General features: G+C 44.8%; 1 protein-coding gene across 11 annotated transcripts in view; it reads left to right on the forward strand.

The window, feature by feature from the left end:
- The window catches only part of DLG2 (discs large MAGUK scaffold protein 2), a 2,048,212-nt gene that overhangs the window by 1,959,695 nt on the left and 68,940 nt on the right, over positions 1-19,577 (forward strand). For all 11 annotated transcript variants that reach the window (XM_032641314.1, XM_032641323.1, XM_032641315.1 and 8 more), the window contains one exon: positions 16,119-16,295. In XM_032641314.1, coding sequence (XP_032497205.1) covers positions 16,119-16,295 — 177 coding nt within the window. The remainder of the gene's footprint in view (positions 1-16,118; positions 16,296-19,577) is intronic.

Here is a 19,577-nt window from a genome sequence, read left to right on the forward strand (position 1 = left end):
GTCATATGCATTCCTCAATGCACATGCAAAACACCACCTTTTCCTTGAAACCGTGTCTGGTCATTGGAACTAATGTTAATTTTTCTTCAATTTATTCAGTAGCATGTTGTTTGTCATCCTTTCATGCACACTTGACATTATGCCTTGTCTTATAATTATTTGTGCACGTAACTATTTCCCACTCTAGTCGAGACTCCCACTGAGGGAAAGGACCATGTTTTACACACACACACAGCATCCAGCACTGGTTTTTTGCATGTAGTGTGTGGTTAACTCATGTAAGTTGAATAAATGGATGTTAATATGAAAGTAGGTGTTTTAATTAATCAATCATGTCCTGAGCTCTAAGGACGTGATCCTTTTCTCTGGGAGAGAAGATGCCGTACAGAGGCAGATGTACAGTGGACAGTCCAGACACAAGAGACAGACAGATCTGGGTTCAATTCCTAGGTTTGCCACTTGCCTACTAGGTAACCATGGTCAAATTACTTAATATCTCTGAACCTCATTTTTTTCAGTTTGTAAAATGGAGAGATTAATAACAAATTCATAATGCTCTTAGTATTTAATGCCAACATATGTAAAGTGCCTACTCTAATGTCTAGCCAATGGCAGGTGCTCAGTAACCATTAGTTTCCTTCCTCATTTCCTCCTCCTCTTGAACCCCATGCTATCAGATAATAGATAGACTAAGACATCTTTTACCTGGAAAAAGAATGCGTAACTGGTATTTTCATGTCATATGTCAAAAAAGACTGACAGAAGACACCAATAAAATTAAAAAAATTTTAAACTTCTAACAGTTTTATCAAGACAACATTATATGGCTTAAAGCCACAGAAGAGTTATTTATCAGATGTATCAGATTTTGAAATCAACAAAAGGAGAGAGAGAGCAGTGAAACATAAGAAATACCAGTGGGAGACGTTGGACTAAGTAAGGGACTACCTCTAGAGCCAATTTAGAGAAATCATGAACTTTGTGACTTTACTATGAAATTACACAAGCCCACATCTCTGTGGATTATCAGACAAATTACTTCACTCGAATACACATTTCTTTCCCTACTTTATAGATTTCATATCCTTCTCCCACTTGATGCCGGTAACTCCATCTTTCCTAACTGATTAAATGAAATTGAAAACAGCCTCTTGTGGATATTCCTTCCTGCCAGAATTGATCTAAATCTGTCCTAGGCATTGAGCCTCTTTCTTGCCAAACAGCCTGCCTTGATTAACTTCACAACAAGCTGGTCCCCTTAGGATGCTCACCCATCTGTCAAACAGGAAATCTTGCTCCCTACTACCCCTTACTACCGGTCTGCACGGCATTTCTTTAAAACCCAATACCTTCTTTCTGTTGGCAATTCTGATGCGTATCGAGCATTCATCTTGCCTAATTATTCCACTGCCAGTTGCTGTTACGCCTAAAACTCAGTGATGAAATACCTATGAGCAACGTAAGCCTGTTTATGGGTTTCGTTTATCATTTCCAACCTTTCATTCAAGGCAAAAAGCACACCAGCCAAATGTATGGCCATGATGCAGAGCCTAGACATTACTATTTCTTTGACGCTTGTATCAAATATCCCTGCTGAAATCAGAGGTGTTGGGGAAGTTCCTAAAGACAGATGAAATTCCAGCCTTAAAAGTTATTGCCAAGAGCTTAGGTTACAAAACGTTTCCTTTTGCTCTGTGGCTCAACCCCTGGCACCATCAAAAATAGCTTGCGTTCTTACGGAGCGTGAGATCCAGCCAGTCCATTAGAAGTGGGTGACTGCAGGAGAGTCACTCTCATCATTCAGCATGGGCAGCGCTTGGTTTCCTCCACAAATTGTACTGCTTCTACTGTTGCTTTTAGTAAACTAAATATAATTGATTTGCTGACAGTATTGTCTAACCTACTAGACTCATACATTGTGTGAGGGCAAGGGTACCATCTTACTCATTTTTTACCTTCGGCACTGAGCACAGTATTGGGGACATCTAAGAAGCACTTAATACATAACGGGACCCAGGTGAGAAAAGAGAGCAGACAGAGAACGAGGAACAGGGGGCTGTTTCCAGGGTGGTCCGCAGGCAGTGTAATAATCACCGAAAATGGGACTGTGGGATGGGAAAGGGCAGTCATGGCTTCACATTACGGGCTGATGGTTAGAGCTGTGGATCTCGCTAGCTCAAAGGGCCACTCTCCAAGGCTCAGCCTGGCAGCCTGAATGGTTCTCCCCTCTGGCTTCTCATCCAGACATCTTCCCCAAGCTTACCTTAAGCATCATCCCAGCTTACCTTCTTCCACTGGGTGCTGACTATTCTAGGAATAACTATCGTGGCCGAGTTCCCCTCGTGCTTTCCTGCCCAATTACACACTTCGATCAGACCTGATTGGCCAACTTCAGGGTTTCCCGTTGGCTTCTTTATCAAAGCCCAGCCTTGGCTAACATGCAAAATGGTATTAAGCAGCAGTTTCTCATTCCTTCCTCCTCTCATTAGAAGAAATGTTTCTCTACCTGTCAGATTCCTCTCAGTCCATACACATGCTCCACTGAATGTGCCCCACAGCTTTCTCTTGTTAGCTTAGAAAGTGTTGACATTCTAACAAGAAGACTTTCTTCTTCTAAGGAACTGTCTTTAGCTTGTCAATATAAACAACATCTGAGAACAGAGAAGGGTCTTCTCAAAACACATGCAATAAATATCTGTTGAAATACATTCTGAGTGATGCTCTTTACTCTTTGAGAGAAAACTAATCACAACTCCATCCTGCAGAGTTCTGTAATTAGAGTTTGAAACACCCTGGTGTATCTCTAGTTATTTCAAGGAGGCCTTGCTAACCTGTCCCAAAATGCTCCAAGGAGAATTTTCATCGAGCTTTCACTTTGAAAGCAAACAGGCATTGTAGGAATTGGAGGTGGGTTTGGGGGTGTCATAACATCAATAAAAGAAGAGAGAGGTTTCTTCATTTTAAAGTGCTTGGGAGTAATGTACTAGGTTGGAGATTTTCACGCTCTGATTTAAGGAGTCCCAGCGTTCTTCTCAGGGGCCTTTGGGCTGCTGTGCAGTTGGAGTGGAAGAGAGGCCAAAAGTTCTCTTTTGCCTCCCTGTTTTCTTTCTTTCTTTTTGTTTTTTAATTAATTTATTTTATTTTATTATTTATTTTTGGCTGTGTTGGGTCTTCATTGCTGCGTGTGGGCTTTCTCTAGTTGTGGAGAGCAGAGGCTACTCTTCGTTGCAGTGCATGGGCTTCTCATTGCTATGGCTTATCTTTGTTGTGGAGAACAGGCTCTAGGCGATGGGCTTCAGTAGTTGTGGCACGTGGGCTCAATAGTTGCGGCTCACGGGCTCTAGAGCCCAGGCTCAGTAGTTGTGGTGCACGGGCTTAGTTGCTCTGCGGCATGTGGGATCTTCCCGGACTGGGGCTCGAACCCGTGTCCCCTGCATTGGCAGGCAGATTCTTAACCACTGTGCCACCAGGGAAGTCGCACCTCCCTGTTTTCAATCAGAGGTGTAATTGTTATGTTTCCAGAAGCCTTCTTTTAAAGAAAAAAAACACGTTTATTCTGGTAATAAAACTTTGAAAACATTGCCCTTAGATTATGGTGGGAGAGAGGGACAGAGACAGATAGATACTGGCCAAAGTAAATATCTGGAACCTCTGTCCACCCTGTTGCCACCACCCTGGTCAAGCCATCATCATTTGTATTACTACCTCAGCCTGCTACCTGAGGTCTCGGCATCAGCTCTCGGCATCAGAAGTGCCCAGTGCACTTCTGTCCAATCCATTTTACACTTTCCATCCAGAAAGATGTTTTCAATGCAGATCTGATCAACTCACTATCCTGTTTAAAATTCTCTAATGGCCTCCCAACACTGTGAGGAGGAGAAAGTGTTTCACAAGGTCCCTCTGGGACCCGGCCTCTCCTTTGTTCTCTGGTCTCATCTTGGGCCATCCAGGACATTGGTCTTCCTTCAAGTTCACTGCCTGCTATTTCTTCCTTCAGAGCCTCTGAATGCATATTGCCTCTGCCTACATCTACTCATCCTGCAGGTCTCAAATTAAATAGCTCCTCCTCCTGGAAGCCTCCCTAACCCATTCTTCCCAGAGTAGGTTCTGTTTCTCTCCACTGAATATTCTCATGGGTTATTTCCCCATCTGCTTTTTAAGATGTATTGTACTGGTAATTATTTCTTCTACATCTGTCGTTCCTCAGTTCCAAAAGTGGCATCTTGCTTTTCTTGTTCACCACTAAAACTCCAATATTTAGCATAATGCCTGGCATATAATAGGTGTTCATTAACTACGGCTGAAAGAATGAATGCATGGCGTCAGGCATCTAAAAGTTATGTGTATTGGCTGTTTTAGAGCAGTCCCACAGGCCTATCTGATCGCTTCACCAAATGGAATGAGAACAGCATTAGGGTAAGCGAGCCATTGCCCAGCACTCCAGCCCACAGGAAACGTCTCTGCTCCAACCTCTCCTTCCATTTACTGCCAATAGAACCACTAGCCCCAAGCCTGGCACTTAGGAAGAGCCAGCCAGATAAATGTTAAATAGATTGATACTAAAAATGAAAATTGGGACTAAATCATTCCTACACCCCATAAAAGCTGAGTTGTAACATAGTTTTCTGTGCCAGTGCATATTATTCTTGCAGTTTTCCAAGTGTCTATACACCAGACACTGTGCCGTCGGAGTTTTACATGTGTTACCTCATTTCATCCCAGCAACATCTATTAGACAGTGTCTTTAGTCAGTTCAAGCTGCTGCAACAAAGAACCGTAGACTGGGTGGCTTATTAACATCAGAAATTTATTTCTCGCAGTTCCAGAGGCTGGAAGTGTGAGATCAGGGTGCCAGCACAGTTGGGTGCCAGTGAAGGCCTCTTCTGGGTTGCAGACTGCCAACTTGTCATTGTATCTTCACATGGTAGAGAGAGAAAGAAAAAGCAGGCTCTCTGATTACGTTTAAGAGGGCTAATCCACCCTCATGACCACATCTAATTCTAATTACCCCCAAAGGACCCACATTGGAGGGTAGAGTTTCAACATACGAATTTTGTGGGGGATACAGGCCTTTAGTACACAGCAGGCAGAAATTAGTCTTTACACATTGAGAAACAGAATTTAAGGACCGTGCCTACAGCCACAGAGCAAGTAGATGGCACAGCTGAGGAGTCTCCCAGGTCTGGCTGACACTTTCCATTATCCTGGTGCCTGGCATGTAGTAGGTGTTCAATAGATGAATGAATGAATGACTTAACACTAGGTGTATGGAAAATGCTCTGGCATGAAAACTTTAGTGCTAAAGTTAAAAGATTGCGCTGATGGAATAAGATACTAACAAGATTCACAGAATCTATAAACACTGATATTCCGGATATTATTAGTTCCTTTTTCTTTCCCTAAATTCCTGAACTACTGGCCAAACCTGGGACATTCCCTACAGGCACTTCATTCAATTAAGCAAAACTGCTAAACAGAACTCTTCCTGAACAAGTCAGGCTATGTAGCACAGCATTTGGCCTGTGAGCACTTTCTGAACAGTCATTGAGCAGAGAGTACCACAGGGGTTTGCAGATGTGTACAGAAGAAGGAGAGAAAGATAGCATGACCCTACATGACCCACAATAAATAACAACACAAGAGCAGCTATACACACACACCACACACACATATATGCATATACTGATCTGAGGGCCTTTCATCCATAATTAATCAATCTTCACAACAACTGTGAGATGGTTCCTAACATGTTTCAGTGAATCTAGGTTGTTATTGACTATAAGATGCACTCTGTGTGTCACCAAGAAAGGAAAAATGCTGTCCATTGAATTACAAGATGGTGTTGATGGTAAGATGCGTCCTAACTTTCGAAATATGAGGATGAAAAAAGGATGATAAAATATACTATTTTAAATTCCATTTTACACATGAGGCAACCGCAAGAGACCCAAAGAGGTGAAGTCATGTTCCAAAGTCACAGAGCATGGGTTTTGATTCGATTCAGTTCAGTTTAGCCTTGTGTTGCGTGCGCCTCCTCTGTGCCCTGTGGGAGAGACGCAGAGACGAATGAGACACTGCCCTAACCCCAAGGAGCTGAGCTGTTGAGCAGGGAAGTAGACCCATAGGCAAATCAACTAAAATGCCACCTGCTAAGTGCAAGAATAAGGCCAGATACAAGGTTGCAGCCTGGCATGGAGAGGGGAATGGATAGGCTCTCTGGATAGGCTCAGAGGGTTCCCAGAGAATGTCACGAGTTTCAAAGAATTGATTGAAATTTGCTGAATGATTTTATGCTTATTTTTTTATATCCAGTCAGTGCGTCAGCTTGTTCAACAATGTTAAGAAAAATTCTTGGCTGAAAAATTCTACCTACACTGTGTGAGTTGTGGTAGAGTATGTCCAAGAGAAGAGGGGAAGGTCTTCCATGGCTCAGCTCATGTCCATGCTTCCAAGGAGGGGTAGGAAGGGGGAGAGGCTGATGGAAGAAAGCTGAGTCCTCAGGATGTGAGATCACTATTACTACAGAAGGGGTTCCCTTTAGGACAAAGCCTGAAGGACATGTCTAGTCAGTTGGGTGGGGTGGGAGGGGTACTACCACCTCTCAGCTAGTGGAGCTGGGAGAATTGTTCCTTCATTCGTCAACCCCTTTCTGAGCACCTGATGGGGGATCCTGCTGTGCCATCCTGTGGCACCCCACACTAATTCTTAGTATATTACACGTCATGCTCGATTTTAACTATATTTAGGGCCTTTGCACTGGCTGTTCCCTCTTCTTAGAACACTTTCCTCAGATGCCAGCATGACTAATTCCCTCGCCTCCTTCAAGCCTCGGCTCAGATATCTTTCTCAGTGAGCCCTACTTTGACCAGCCTATTTACAAATGCAACCTTCACCACCACCACAACTCTACCCCATCTCAAAATCCTGATACCTCTTATTCTGCTCTATTTTTAACATGTTCTATACCAACTAGCTACTCCTAACCTAATATACTGTTTGCTTATTTATTAGGTTTATTGTTTTTTGCCCCTCTTTTCTCACTAGAACATAAGCTCCATGAAGGCATGAAATTTTGTCTGTTTTCATTCACTGATAAGCTCCAGAATCATCATTGGTATGTGCTCAATAAATATTTGATGAATGAATAATTGAGTAGCTGAACGAATATATCCAACCAAATATTAAGCTCCATGAGGACGAGAAGCAAGCCTCTTGTGTATTTCTGAGCCCTCAGCACATAATAAAGATTGGCACATAATGGGCACTCTGTAAATAATGTTGCATTTAATATTTAAATAACTGTTATCTCATTTCCATGCATGTAAGTTAAATCACATCCTGAATTCAGTGTTTTACCTGGGTGAGTAAGGAACCATCTCTGTCTTCTCTATCTGCCCTCATTCAACAGGTGATAATGGGAGCCTTTATGGACATATATGAGATTTTGAGGTGAAGTTTTCCCTAATTCCAGATTTTCTCTTGCCTCAGTCTAGTCCTGTAGTTTCCACCCAGTTTTCTGAAATTCATAAACAAACAGACAAACAAAACAAACTCAATATTGAGAGAGCTGAAGTGATAATCCAATAGTCAGGTTTTGTGGTATGTGAATTTCATCACCAACCCTGATAAACTACCACTAAGGATTTGGGGTAGTTGTGTGGACTATTCTTGGATGTCTTTCTCCCCTTTTTTATTTGCTCATGAGAGAAATGAACTTTCTCCAACACCTTCTAGGCCTGGCACGTGTCAGGTGATATCACTAGTCATTCAGTAAATACTTAAAAGAAAGTGTTATTGGAAAGCAGAGGTAGGGTTGCTTTGTTTATGCTCCAGTGAGCAACACTAGAAAAAAGGGATGGAATTTACAGGGAAGAAATTTAGATTCTAGACTCAATATACAAATACTGAGGACTTACTGGGTTTTAAAAGCTCTGGCATATGTAATTCTTATAAGGACTCTGTTGGACAGGGATTCTTGCCCCTCATTTTATCCCTTGGGAGGCCTAGGTACAGAGATGAAAATCACACAGCTACTTAAATGGCAGAGCAGCTGTTTGAACCCAGGACTATCTAATGTTCATGTCTCACGATCTTGACCTGAGTCTTCTGTGTATAAATTTAAATATTTAGATGGTAATTGTGTATCAGCAATAATGAAATTCCAAATCAGGATATTCTTTTTCTCCACTGCAAGCTTACTAATTTGTGACAGTAAGACCCTAAAAGGTAGATACCAAAGTTTGCTGTACATTTTTAGCTCAGATCAGAAATAAAAGGCTACAGTCAGGGCTTTGTCAGCCTTTCTGAAATATCTTGATTAATATATCTTGATTGTCTGACAAACAAGGCCAGAACATAAGAGCTTTTAGAATGTCATAAAACCTGGGCTATTCATCCTGGCCATGTTCCTCTTTCCCATATTTCATTTTCTGAGTAGCCAGCTGATGGCATCGGGAGGAAAAGACAATGTTTTGTTTCGTTTTTTTTTGCGGTACGCGGGCCTCTCACTGTTGTGGCCTCTCCCGTTGCGGAGCACAGGCTCCGGACGCGCAGGCTCAGCGGCCATGGCTCACGGGCCCAGCCGCTCCGCGGCATGTGGGATCTTCCCGGACCGGGGCATGAACCCGTGTACCCTGCATCAGCAGGTGGACTCTCAACCACTGTGCCACCAGGGAAGCCCAAAAGACAATGATTTTAAGATTAATCTTTACAGCCTCACCCAGCCCTGAAACCTGTAGTACTATTCATTGTGGTCTGTCAAGCCTGCCTCTGGGCAGGTTCAGATTTGCCTCTCCTTCCCTCAGATGGGGGGCCTGTCGGCGCTGCAGTGTAAACTAACCTGACAGATGCTAGGACACCCCAGGAGAGAGGGAGGGCAGCCTGGAATGGGCCCCATCCCTGGAGACCCTGATGATGAGTTGTCTGAAATGATCAACACGCAGACCTCTAGACATGTGAAGTCGGCTCATGCCATGTCCCTCGGGGAATTGTCCCTAGAGACTCAGGAGAGACTGAGAGAGACAGGGAGTTGTTGCCCCCAGAAATGATGCTTCTTCCCTGATTATAATCAAAATGCCACTGCTGTGCAGAGGCCTAGGCTGTGAGGATCTCTGGTCGGTGCCCGATTAATTCCACCTTCAGTCATGATAGTGACTGCCTGGTTCCTTGGGTCCAGTAGAAATTGACATTTTCCCAATAACCCTGTAACATAAAAGGAAACACTTGTGTGCTGAGAAGGGTGTCTTTAAAGAGCACAAACCTGCCTTATTAGGTTACTAATGATTACAAGGTATAACCCATGGGATACCACAGTCCATGGTATTTACCCTTCTGTAAAATGGGAACAATGCCTGCATTATAAGGGCTATCTTTTTTTTTTTTTTTTTTTGTGGTACGCGGGCCTCTCACTGCTGCGGCCTCTCCCGCTGCAGAGCACAGGCTCCAGACGCACAGGCCCAGCGGCCATGGCCCACGGGCCCAGCCGCTCCGCGGCACGCGGGATCCTCCCGGACCGGGGCACGAACCCGCGTCCCCTGCATCGGCAGGCGGACCCCCAACCAGTGCACCACCACGGAAGCCCCTAAGGGCTATCTTTTGAATCACAGATAATAAATACCCAGAACAGTGCCTGACATGTATGTTGTAGGCCTACCATGTGCTCAGCAGTCACTCAGTAAACAATGGCATCGTGGTCAATGACCTCTTACAAGGATTGACAGGGGCTAACATGTTCCCATCCACTAAGACTGATTTGGTGACGGCTTTAGCCACCACTCTCACCGAAGGCAATTCATTACTGAGGTGAGTGGGGAAATAAGTGGCCTTGATAGAGCTCAGTAAGTTTGGACACGATGACTCATCCACAGGGGTGTGGGTGGCTCCTCAGAGAGATGTGAGGAGTAATCGGTACAGAGCTGCATGTATCCCTCTACCTGGGATGGATATGTTCTGACTTGAGAGACACAATCACACATATGACACATATGTTCATCATTTCCTAAGAAAGACAGGAAGGCCTATGCTGGGTGTCACTCAGGCCTTCCTTACCTGCTATTTCCAACTGCCCAGGCCTTATAGGAAAGAAAACAAACTGTTGAATTCCAGGGATTGCCCTGTGACAAGCATAGGTGATAGACTGAATAACAGAAAATCACTTTTATTGGGCATCTGTTATGGGGTAGATTCTGGGGATAGGAGGAATATGAACCTTCCCCACCCTCCATGCTCATGCAAACTAGAATTTGCAAATGTTAGAAAACACAATACAGGATGAGATAAGAGTATATGAGAGGGGCACTTAACTCCCAGTGAATGAGTTTTTGGATTGATGAGGGAGATGACACAGAATGACCTTCACAACACAAACGGTCCTATGAGGCACATAAATGTCAGCTACATGGAAAGTTACCTCATTTCCCCAAAGTGTCTTAAAGAACAAAGGCATAGAACATGACAGCTGAAACACACCTTGATAGCTGGTGTGACACTGGACATGTTGCTTAATTTATCCAAGTTTGTGTTTCCTCATCTGCAACCCAAGGCTAAAATATGCACTGCAGGGCAGTGTGAGAACTCAATGTGGGCTCAGTAAAGTACATGTGCCTCTCTCCTGAAGTCTAGTCCACGGTGTCATCATCAGTGCGACCGTCCAATCATGAAATCTTTGGGGATGAGATCTAAGTACAACATTCTTTATCGGGAGTTCCAAGCTGGGTTCTTACAGTCAGGAGCACGGGCTTCTTGATTCAGACACATCTGTCTGTTTGAATTCTGGTTCTGCCACTTACTAGCTTTTTTCATTTCGACTCTCACTTCCTTTATGAGATCAAAAATGCTTACATGGCAGGGGCTTCCCTGGTGGCGCAGTGGTTGAGAGTCCGCCTGCTGATGCAGAGGACACGGGTTCGTGCCCTGGTCCGGGAAGATTTCACCCACATGCCGCGGAGTGGCTAGGCCCGTGAGCCATGGCCACTGAGCCTGCGCGTCCGGAGCCTGTGCTCCGCAACGGGAGAGGCCACAACAGTGAGAGGCTCGCGTACCGCCAAAAATAAAAATTGCTTACGTGGCAGGATCGTAATCTGACAAAGTGGAATTCATTCTGTGCTGGTCTTGTGTACTTTACAGGCCCCATCCCGTTGTTGTATCTCCATAACAATCTTGTGAGTTAATGCCATCGTTACCTGAGCTTCACTGATGAGGGAGTAGTCATCTATGGTTAAGAGGTCAGCCAAGAGGTTAAGTCACAGGCCCCAAATTCACAACTAGTGATGACAGAGTTGGGAATTAAATCCAGAACTTTTCTCTCTCCAAAGCTTGGCATATAACCCGTATGCTGGCTTGCCTACCCAGTAAATTGAGGGAGACAATGAATATAAGGTCTAGCATATTGTGGGACACTTAAAAAGCACAGTTTTGGTCTGGTACCTAGGTCTCCACAGCCGGGTTGCACAGCCATGAGGATAAGCAGCTGCTTCACCCCCCCACTTCCTTTCCTAGACTTCCCCTGTTGGCAAGGGGCCGCCACATGTTGAAATGCAGGAGGGGCAGGAGGGATGGGAGAGTCGTTGCATTATTCATGTCTAATTCTACTTGTCTAATGGACTTGTTAAAGCACCCTGGGTGAAAAGTGTGAGTCTTAATGGCATTTTATAAAAGTTGCTGTGATGAATTAGCACATAAAGCAAATTAAAAACAGCTTATCGCTTTTTAAAATAGGTGATGGGACACTGTAGCGTTTTTCCCAGATGTGACGATCCATTAATATCCAAAGGAGCTAAAAGCTGCTGAAATGTGTCAGCTGCTTGCTTTTAGGGACCTGACAAGTCTGAATCAGTGTAATCCTAGAGGGGCAGATTGTCCAAGAGAAATAGAACTCATGGAAAGAGCATGTTGCTGATCCCAAGGGTGGGAAATCTCCCCTCAAGAATACTTGGGACTAGAATGAAGCCCAGTAGAATTAATGTCTGACCTGGTGGGGACCTTCGGGATTGGTCTCTATTCCCCTCCCCTTACACACAGGGTCGCTGAAGCTTGAAAGAAGTGGGGCTTTCAAGGTCACCTGAAATATTTCCACAGACCTTTCTGAGGGTCTGCTTTGTGCCCAGCACTGTACTGGGTCCTAGGGATAGTAAGGTGTTTTAGACATCTTTGTACACAGTCCATAAGACAGCTACTAAGTGGCACAGTTGGGACCCAGATCCCCTGATTCAAATCCCAGTGCATTTTTCAGAATAATAATTATCATAGTAATAATAGCTAGCATTTATTGAGCACTTGCTACTGCCAGGCTGGTGTTACAACACTTTACATACCTTATTTCATTTAATCCTCACTGCAACTCTTTGAGGTGGCTGGTGTTATTACTATGCCAGTTTTACAGTTAAGAAAGCTTGAGGGACTTCCCTGGGGGCGCGGTGGTTAAGAATCCACCTGCTAATGCAGGGGACACGGGTTCAATCCCTGGTCCAGGAAGATCCCACATGCCGCGGAGCCCATAAGCCCGTGCAGCACAACTACTGAGCCTGCACTCTAGAGCCCGCGAGCCACAACTACTGAACCCGCATGCCACAACTACTGAAGCCCACGCACCTAGAGCCTGTGCTCCGCAACAAGAGAAGCCTCCGCAATGAGAAGCCCACACAACGAAGAGTAGCCCCCACTGGCCGCAGCTAGAGAAAGCCCGCGCGCAGCAACAAAGACCCAGTGCAGCCATAAATAAATAAATAAATAAATAAATAATAAATTTGCTTTTAAAAAAAGAAAAGAAAAGAAAGCTTGAAACCCAGAGAGGTTAAGTAACTTGTTCAAGATCACACACGTTAAAAAGTTGCAAACCCAGGCAGTCTGACCCTATAGCCTGCCTTCTTGGCCACCATCTGCCAGCTTTCCTACCTCCACTCCCCACGCTTTACAATCCAGAAGGAGCCTGGAGCCACACTAGAGGTTTGGGGACGTTAGGATAGGAATACTGGGACAAGAACTGAGCAGTAAGGGAACTGCAGGGATTTGGGGGAGAAGAGGTGGTCAGCTCTGAAGGGAAGATTAAAAGTTCCTGGTACTGCTAAGTCGTGAGCACAGCCAGAGGGTGACAGGCTGGGAAATTGAGCCTGGTAATGAAATGGCCACAAATGTGGGTTTTTGGAGTCAGACAAACCTTATTCTAGATTCAGTCTCTACCATGTGTGTACTTGTGACCTAAGGCAGGTTCCTTAACTTCCTGAAACTCCTCCGCCATCTGTAAAACAGGGGTACTAATTTTTACCTTTCAGGTTGTTACGATGTCAAATAAGACAATGAATACAAAGTGCCAGGCCCCTAATATGGGCATAAGTAGTGGTTGTCATCATGATTATCATCCTTGCCACCCTGTCACCACCCTCACCACCTCCCAGATTGAGGCGGGGGGGTGGGGGGGGAACAAGGTGAAGAGCACCGAACTAGGACTTAGCGTCGGGAGACACGCGCTCCAGCCCCAGCTTGCTGCCTCTAAGCCATGTGTCCTGGGGTTAGTTAGGGGTCCTTGCTAGGTTTGCCCCTCATCTGTAAAAAGGGGATAGGAAGTACTATATCCATTGTGCCTTCTTTGTAGGAATGTATTGAGTCACAAATGAGGAAGTGTATGTGAATATGCCTTCCAATCTATAGAGCGAGTGTTGGGGGTCCCAAAGACAGCTCTCAAGGTCGATGATGTACTAGGAGGGCCATCAGACTCAGCATAGTCATCCTCATGACTGTGACTCATTATAGGAAATGGATCCAAAGCAAACTCAGTGAAGGGAAAGGTGCATGGGACAAAGTCCAGAGGAAACTAGGTGAAGCTTCCAGGAGTCTCCTCCCAGTGGAGTCACACAGGATATGCCTGATTCCTCCAGCAACAAATCGTGACAATGGGTGTAAAACCCTGTCTACCAGGGAAGCTCCTTACAGACTCAGTGTCCAGAGATTTTATTGCAGGCTGGTCACGTAGGCACCCTCACTGCCTGGCACCTGCTGCAATTCCAGACTCCCAAGGGAAAAGCAGGTATTCAGCTTAAATGGTATTGTCTATATAAACAGCTTAGGCACAGTGAGCCATTCTTAATAGGAAATGGTAAGAACCCTCCCCAAAACTAAGTTCCCAGATGTCAGCCAAGGGCTGTCCTTGTAAGCAGGCCTTTTTAAGGATGTAATCTCAGGATTGCTGTGTTAACTCTTTTTTGCACAGAATAGAATCCATAGAAAGGATTTTTATAAGTATACACTCAAAGGGGGAAAAGGAGGTAATAATTATAACAGTTCATACTTAAAGATTGTCACTATATGTAGGCACTTTTGTGTATGCGTTACATATATTACCTTAGGTAGCATTTCATCCATACTACAATTCCATGATGGGGTACCGTTATCATCACTGTTATTGTCATCACTGTGTTATATATGAGGGAACTGAGGCCTAAGAGGGGCTAGAGCGGTTGCCTGGGTTACCAGCTATGTGACTAGTAAGAAGAGAAGTAGTAGGACCAGGACATGGCCCCTAACAGTGTGGCCCCTGAGTCGTTTCTTAGCCGCTATTATACCGCACTATGCTACACAGCACCTACCATGGGCCGGGTGCATCCGATGTGTTATGTCATTAATGCTCGCCGCAGCTCCACGTGAATATAGTTATTGGGCTAATTTTACATTTAAAAACCTGTGGTTCAGGAATGTTAATTTGTGTCACATCAGCCAGCCAGAGAAGTGACAGAGTCAGGAGTGGGTCTCTGCCTTCTCTCAGTCCCCTTTTCCTGGATGGGGTTTTGTGAAGTCTTTGGTAGAGAAGATGCGGATGGTCGGGGTGGAAATGAGTCATTCTAGGAGTTGAGACCTCGCCCCCACCCAGCCCGTATTCCTTCACCTGGGGACATAATTAATGGAAAAAGGGGCTGTGTTGCAAGTAATTCAACTTTCCCTGCAGTATTTGAGAGCTGTAGATGCTGCCTTCAGCTCTTTTGGGTTGCCATGACAGCAGATGTGACATTTCTTTCATGAGGAAAAAAAAGAAAGAAAGAAAAAGAATCATACTTGGTCCTCAGTGATTTTAGACAGACCTGTTCATCAGATCTAGCTAGTTTTGCTTGCATAGTGGCTACACTCTAAGGAAATTCTTAGAATGGAATCAAAGGGGAATAAACAGGGATGTGGCAAAATCTGCTTCTCCGGGGAAATCTTCTCATGTTGTATGTGTGTGGTGATGGTTTGTGGGAGATACAGGAGGAGGCGGACAATGTAAAACTTGAGACAGATTGTCAGCTGCTTGGGACTACAGCTTGTCACTGAGGTCTCAATCATCATTGTAATTCTGCTTCCAACTCCCTCACCCCATCAGTCATACATATTACAGCGTGTTGGGCTCGGCAAAGGCTCAGCAAAGACTCTTTAGTGGGGAAAACATGCTACATAAAGCAAGAATTACAATTCAGAGTGATAAATGCAATGATGAGATGGGCTTGGTATACTATGGAAGCAATTTATCTTGTTCATATCATTTTTTGTTCTTTGCCCGCACCGCGCGGCATGTGGGAATCTTAGTTCCCCGACCAGGGATCAAAGCCTTCCACCCTGCATTGGAAGCATGGAGTCTTAACCACTGGACAGACAGGGAAGTCCCTTGTTCATATTTTGATCTATGTGTCTATATACATACACATAAACATAGGTGTATTTTCATTATTGCTTTGTGAGCATTTAGTAATGTCATTAAATTAACCTCTACAACCATCCAATTTTAGTGATAGTCCAATACTCCAGTGAGTGGAAGGGTCCCAGTCCCCTGTGGGAGGACATGGAAGTTGTTACCATGCTGCATTCAGAAAGATGCCATGGTTCTCTTCATTCTTCCTTTCTAGTGATTTGTAAAATTTGATTGTAGTGAGAGAGTACTAACCTGCCTCGCAACCTCCTGGGAGAAGTAAGAACTAATCGTGATTTGTGACCAAAGCAGTGGGAATGTTGACTGCAATTCCAGGGGTTAGTCCTGGGAGTTGGTATCCAATGGGCAATGAGTTCTCAGGGCAGGAATGAACAGTCAGAATGGTGAATCCTAGATCTGTGCTGCCAGAGATTCCTAACAATGTTCTCTCTCTTGTCATTTCCTCCAGAGCCATGTTTGACTACGACAAGAGCAAGGACAGTGGGCTGCCAAGTCAAGGACTTAGTTTTAAATATGGAGACATTCTCCACGTTATCAACGCCTCTGATGATGAGTGGTGGCAAGCCAGGAGAGTCACGCTGGAGGGCGACAGTGAGGAGATGGGGGTCATCCCCAGCAAGCGGAGGTAAGAATGCCTTTTTTGTTTCAGAGGATTTGCTGCTCAGCTCTCCAGGGAGTGGAGGTGAGGGACGATGAAGATGTGGCAGACTGTTCACAAAATATCTCTTTGAGTAGGATAGTCAGTCTGCGGGGAAATTGTCAGTGATGGCAGGTGACACAAATGAAATATTCTCACGCTTCTCATGTTAGGGTTTTACCAAAACTGCCAACTGTGATAAAAGAAGAAAGAGGATCTGCTTATTCTGCCTCCTAAAACTTAGCAGCTTTCGTGTGTTCAAGATTACGCTTATCAGCTTGTATACTGACAGACTCAGAGGGGTTACTTCAGAGGTTCATAGTTTACTGGATAAGTTTATAGAAAGGCCAGGTGAAAGCCAAGTAAAGTAGACTGTTAGCTCATGTCCTGGCTGTGTAGTACTTCCAGATATTGATGGGAAAAGACTAAAAACCTCCATTCCAAAATCAGATACTTGGGGATAAACAACAAGGTCCTACTGCATAGCACAGAGAACTTTATTCAGTATCCTGTGATAAACCATAATGGAAAAGAATATAAAAGAATGTATGTATGTTTAACTGAATCACTTTGCTGTACAGCAGAAATTAACACAACATTGTAAATCAAGTATGCTTGAATTAAAAAAAATAAAATGACAGTTCCATTGGGGAAATAAACAAAATCAGATACTCGGGATAAGAGCTGTCAAACATCTGGTGAGGTCCAAAGAGTGGGTTTACAGCTGTTTTTTATAGCGTTAGTTACTCTTGTCCCCCACCCCACCTAGCACTCCCTCCTTTCACTCAGATAATCAGTTGTGTATATAATTCCCAAGTAAAGACTATCATGTTCTTTCTCTTCTAAGCATTTCTTCGACTCTGCTTTTGAAAGGCAGGAATAGGCTTCAGAACAGCCACGTCCTTCATCTGTCCCAGCGGTTTCTGACCATTACCACTAGAAGGGAACTTTCCTTCCCGTGACTGTCCTTCTGGCACTAAGATATTGTCTGAGAAACAAATTATCTGCACCCTAGAAAAGAGATATGGTATGAAGTCAAAGTCAGGAATAATGCTTATTCAAAGCAGTCACTAACTTTTCTCGAGCTACAAAGGGCTCCCCTCCTCATATGCAAACACCCCAAATACCTATGTAAAAAATCCTCATGGGGCTTCCCTGTTGGCGCAGTGGTTGAGAGTCCGCCTGCCGATGCAGGGGACACGGGTTCGTGCCCCGGTCCGGGAAGATCCCACATGCCGCGGAGCGGCTGGGCCCATGAGCCATGGCCGCTGAGCCTGCGCGTCCGGAGCCTGTGCTCCGCAGCGGAAGAGGCCGCAACAGTGAGAGGCCCGCGTACCGCAAAAAAAAAAAAAAAATCCTCATGAAGCTGAGTATTCAAGTGCTGCCGCATGCACAGTGACCCAGTGACTGAGCTAGCACCAGCCATAGTGGGAAGATGACATTAGCCAGAAATAACTCTGTGGGGCATTTGCACCCCAGAGAAGACCGGTCCCCCATTTTTCTCTGCCTGGGGCCACATAGCCTAGGGTGAATGTAGGGAGAGGGCAGCAGGCTGACTCTTCTGCAGCTGCTCCCTCCCACCCTCTAAGCCTATGCCTATGAATCTCCCATGAGCAGACAGTTCTTTAAACCTCTGGGCTCCTGCATAGTTGCCTGACATTGCTTTGAGAGGATGTTCTGAGTTTGTAGTTTGCAGTGTTTTCTGAATTCAAAGCAGTAACTGTGAGGGCTAGTATATATTCTGTGTTTCTCCATTTCCATTTATTTAAAAAGAAAATGTCAAGGCAATATGCATTTTGGTTTGCTTTGATGTGATTAGTCAGAGCTGTCTGAGGAGCTGTTCTGTAGAAGAAGGTGCCATCTTATTGAATATGGCCCCAAGGGTAGAAATGGGGTGGAGAAGGAAAGCTGTGTGGGAATAGATTTCAACTCATTTTTTAAAAAATCCTTTTATTAGTTGGAGCTGACTAGAGATGATATGGATTACCTGGGAAAACAGTGACCTAGAACAATGGTTTTCCTACCAAAGGTACATTGCGAAGACTTAGATATGCCCCTCCCCCCCACACACAGTGATTCTGATTCAGTCCATCTGGAGTGGGTCCTGGAGCTCTGTATTGGTATGTAAGTTCCTCCAGGTGATTCTGATAATAGAAGATTCAGTGGCAGGAAGTATTATAAAAGGGAATCAAACGTTGGGTGGGACAGTTGAACTATAGGATTTACAGCCACTTTCCAACGCTGAGGTTCTATGATTCTAGTCAGTCTTGTCAATAGTCCTTCATTTGTTCAGTTGCACATCATTTCCCCCCTAAGGAACATTCTCAGTGCTAGTCCTCCTGGGGTAGTTTTCTGCCTGCTGGTGGTCATTCTTGAACTGGCTCTCTCTCCTATTTTGGATGAAGGCCATCGTAACAGCCATGCTACGGCTGGCCTGGAGAAGAAGTTTGTCTAGTGACTCTAATGTTGATGTTTGTATTCTCTCTCATGAAGGGTACAGTAGCCCACCCGCCATCTTGTGTGTGTGTGTGTATAGCTGTAAATGAATCTCTGTCAAATTTTCTCCTCAGGATTTTAACTCTTTCCAAAAATGTTACTATTATTGTTTTATGTGTTTATAAAAGTAACACATTTCATTGAAAAAATAAAAGGAAACATTTAGAAAAGTATAAAGAAGAAATAAAAATCACTAATAGGGCTTCCCTGGTGGCGCAGTGGTTGAGAGTCCGCCTGCCGATGCAGGGAACACGGGTTCGTGCCCCGGTCCGGGAAGATCCCACATGCCGTGGAGCGGCTGGGCCCGTGAGCCATGGCCGCTGAGCCTGCACGTCTAGAGCCTGTGCTCCACAATGGGAGAGGCCACAATAGTGAGAGGCCCACGTACTGCCAAAAAAAAAAAAAAAAATCACTTATAATCATACCCCACAAAGCGTTCTTGTGCGCTTATTTTAATGCAGTTTAAAATCTGTCATGAGGGCTTCCCTGGTGGTGCAGTGGTTAAGAATACGCATGCCAATATAGGGGACATGGGTTTGAGCCCTGGTCTGGGAAGATCCCACATGCTGCGGAGCAACTAAGGCCGTGTGCCACAACTACTGAGCCTGCGCTCTAGAGCCCGTGAGCCACAGCTACTGAGCCTGCGTGCCACAGCTACTGAAGCCCGTGTGCCTAGAGCCTGTGCTCCGCAACAAGAGAAGCCACTGCAATGAGAAGCCCGCGCACCACAACTAGAGAAAAGCCGGCGCACAGCAACAAAGACCCAAGGCAGCC

Source organism: Phocoena sinus, chromosome 8, assembly GCF_008692025.1.
Source record: "Phocoena sinus isolate mPhoSin1 chromosome 8, mPhoSin1.pri, whole genome shotgun sequence".
In the NCBI taxonomy this organism is placed as follows: domain Eukaryota; kingdom Metazoa; phylum Chordata; class Mammalia; order Artiodactyla; family Phocoenidae; genus Phocoena; species Phocoena sinus.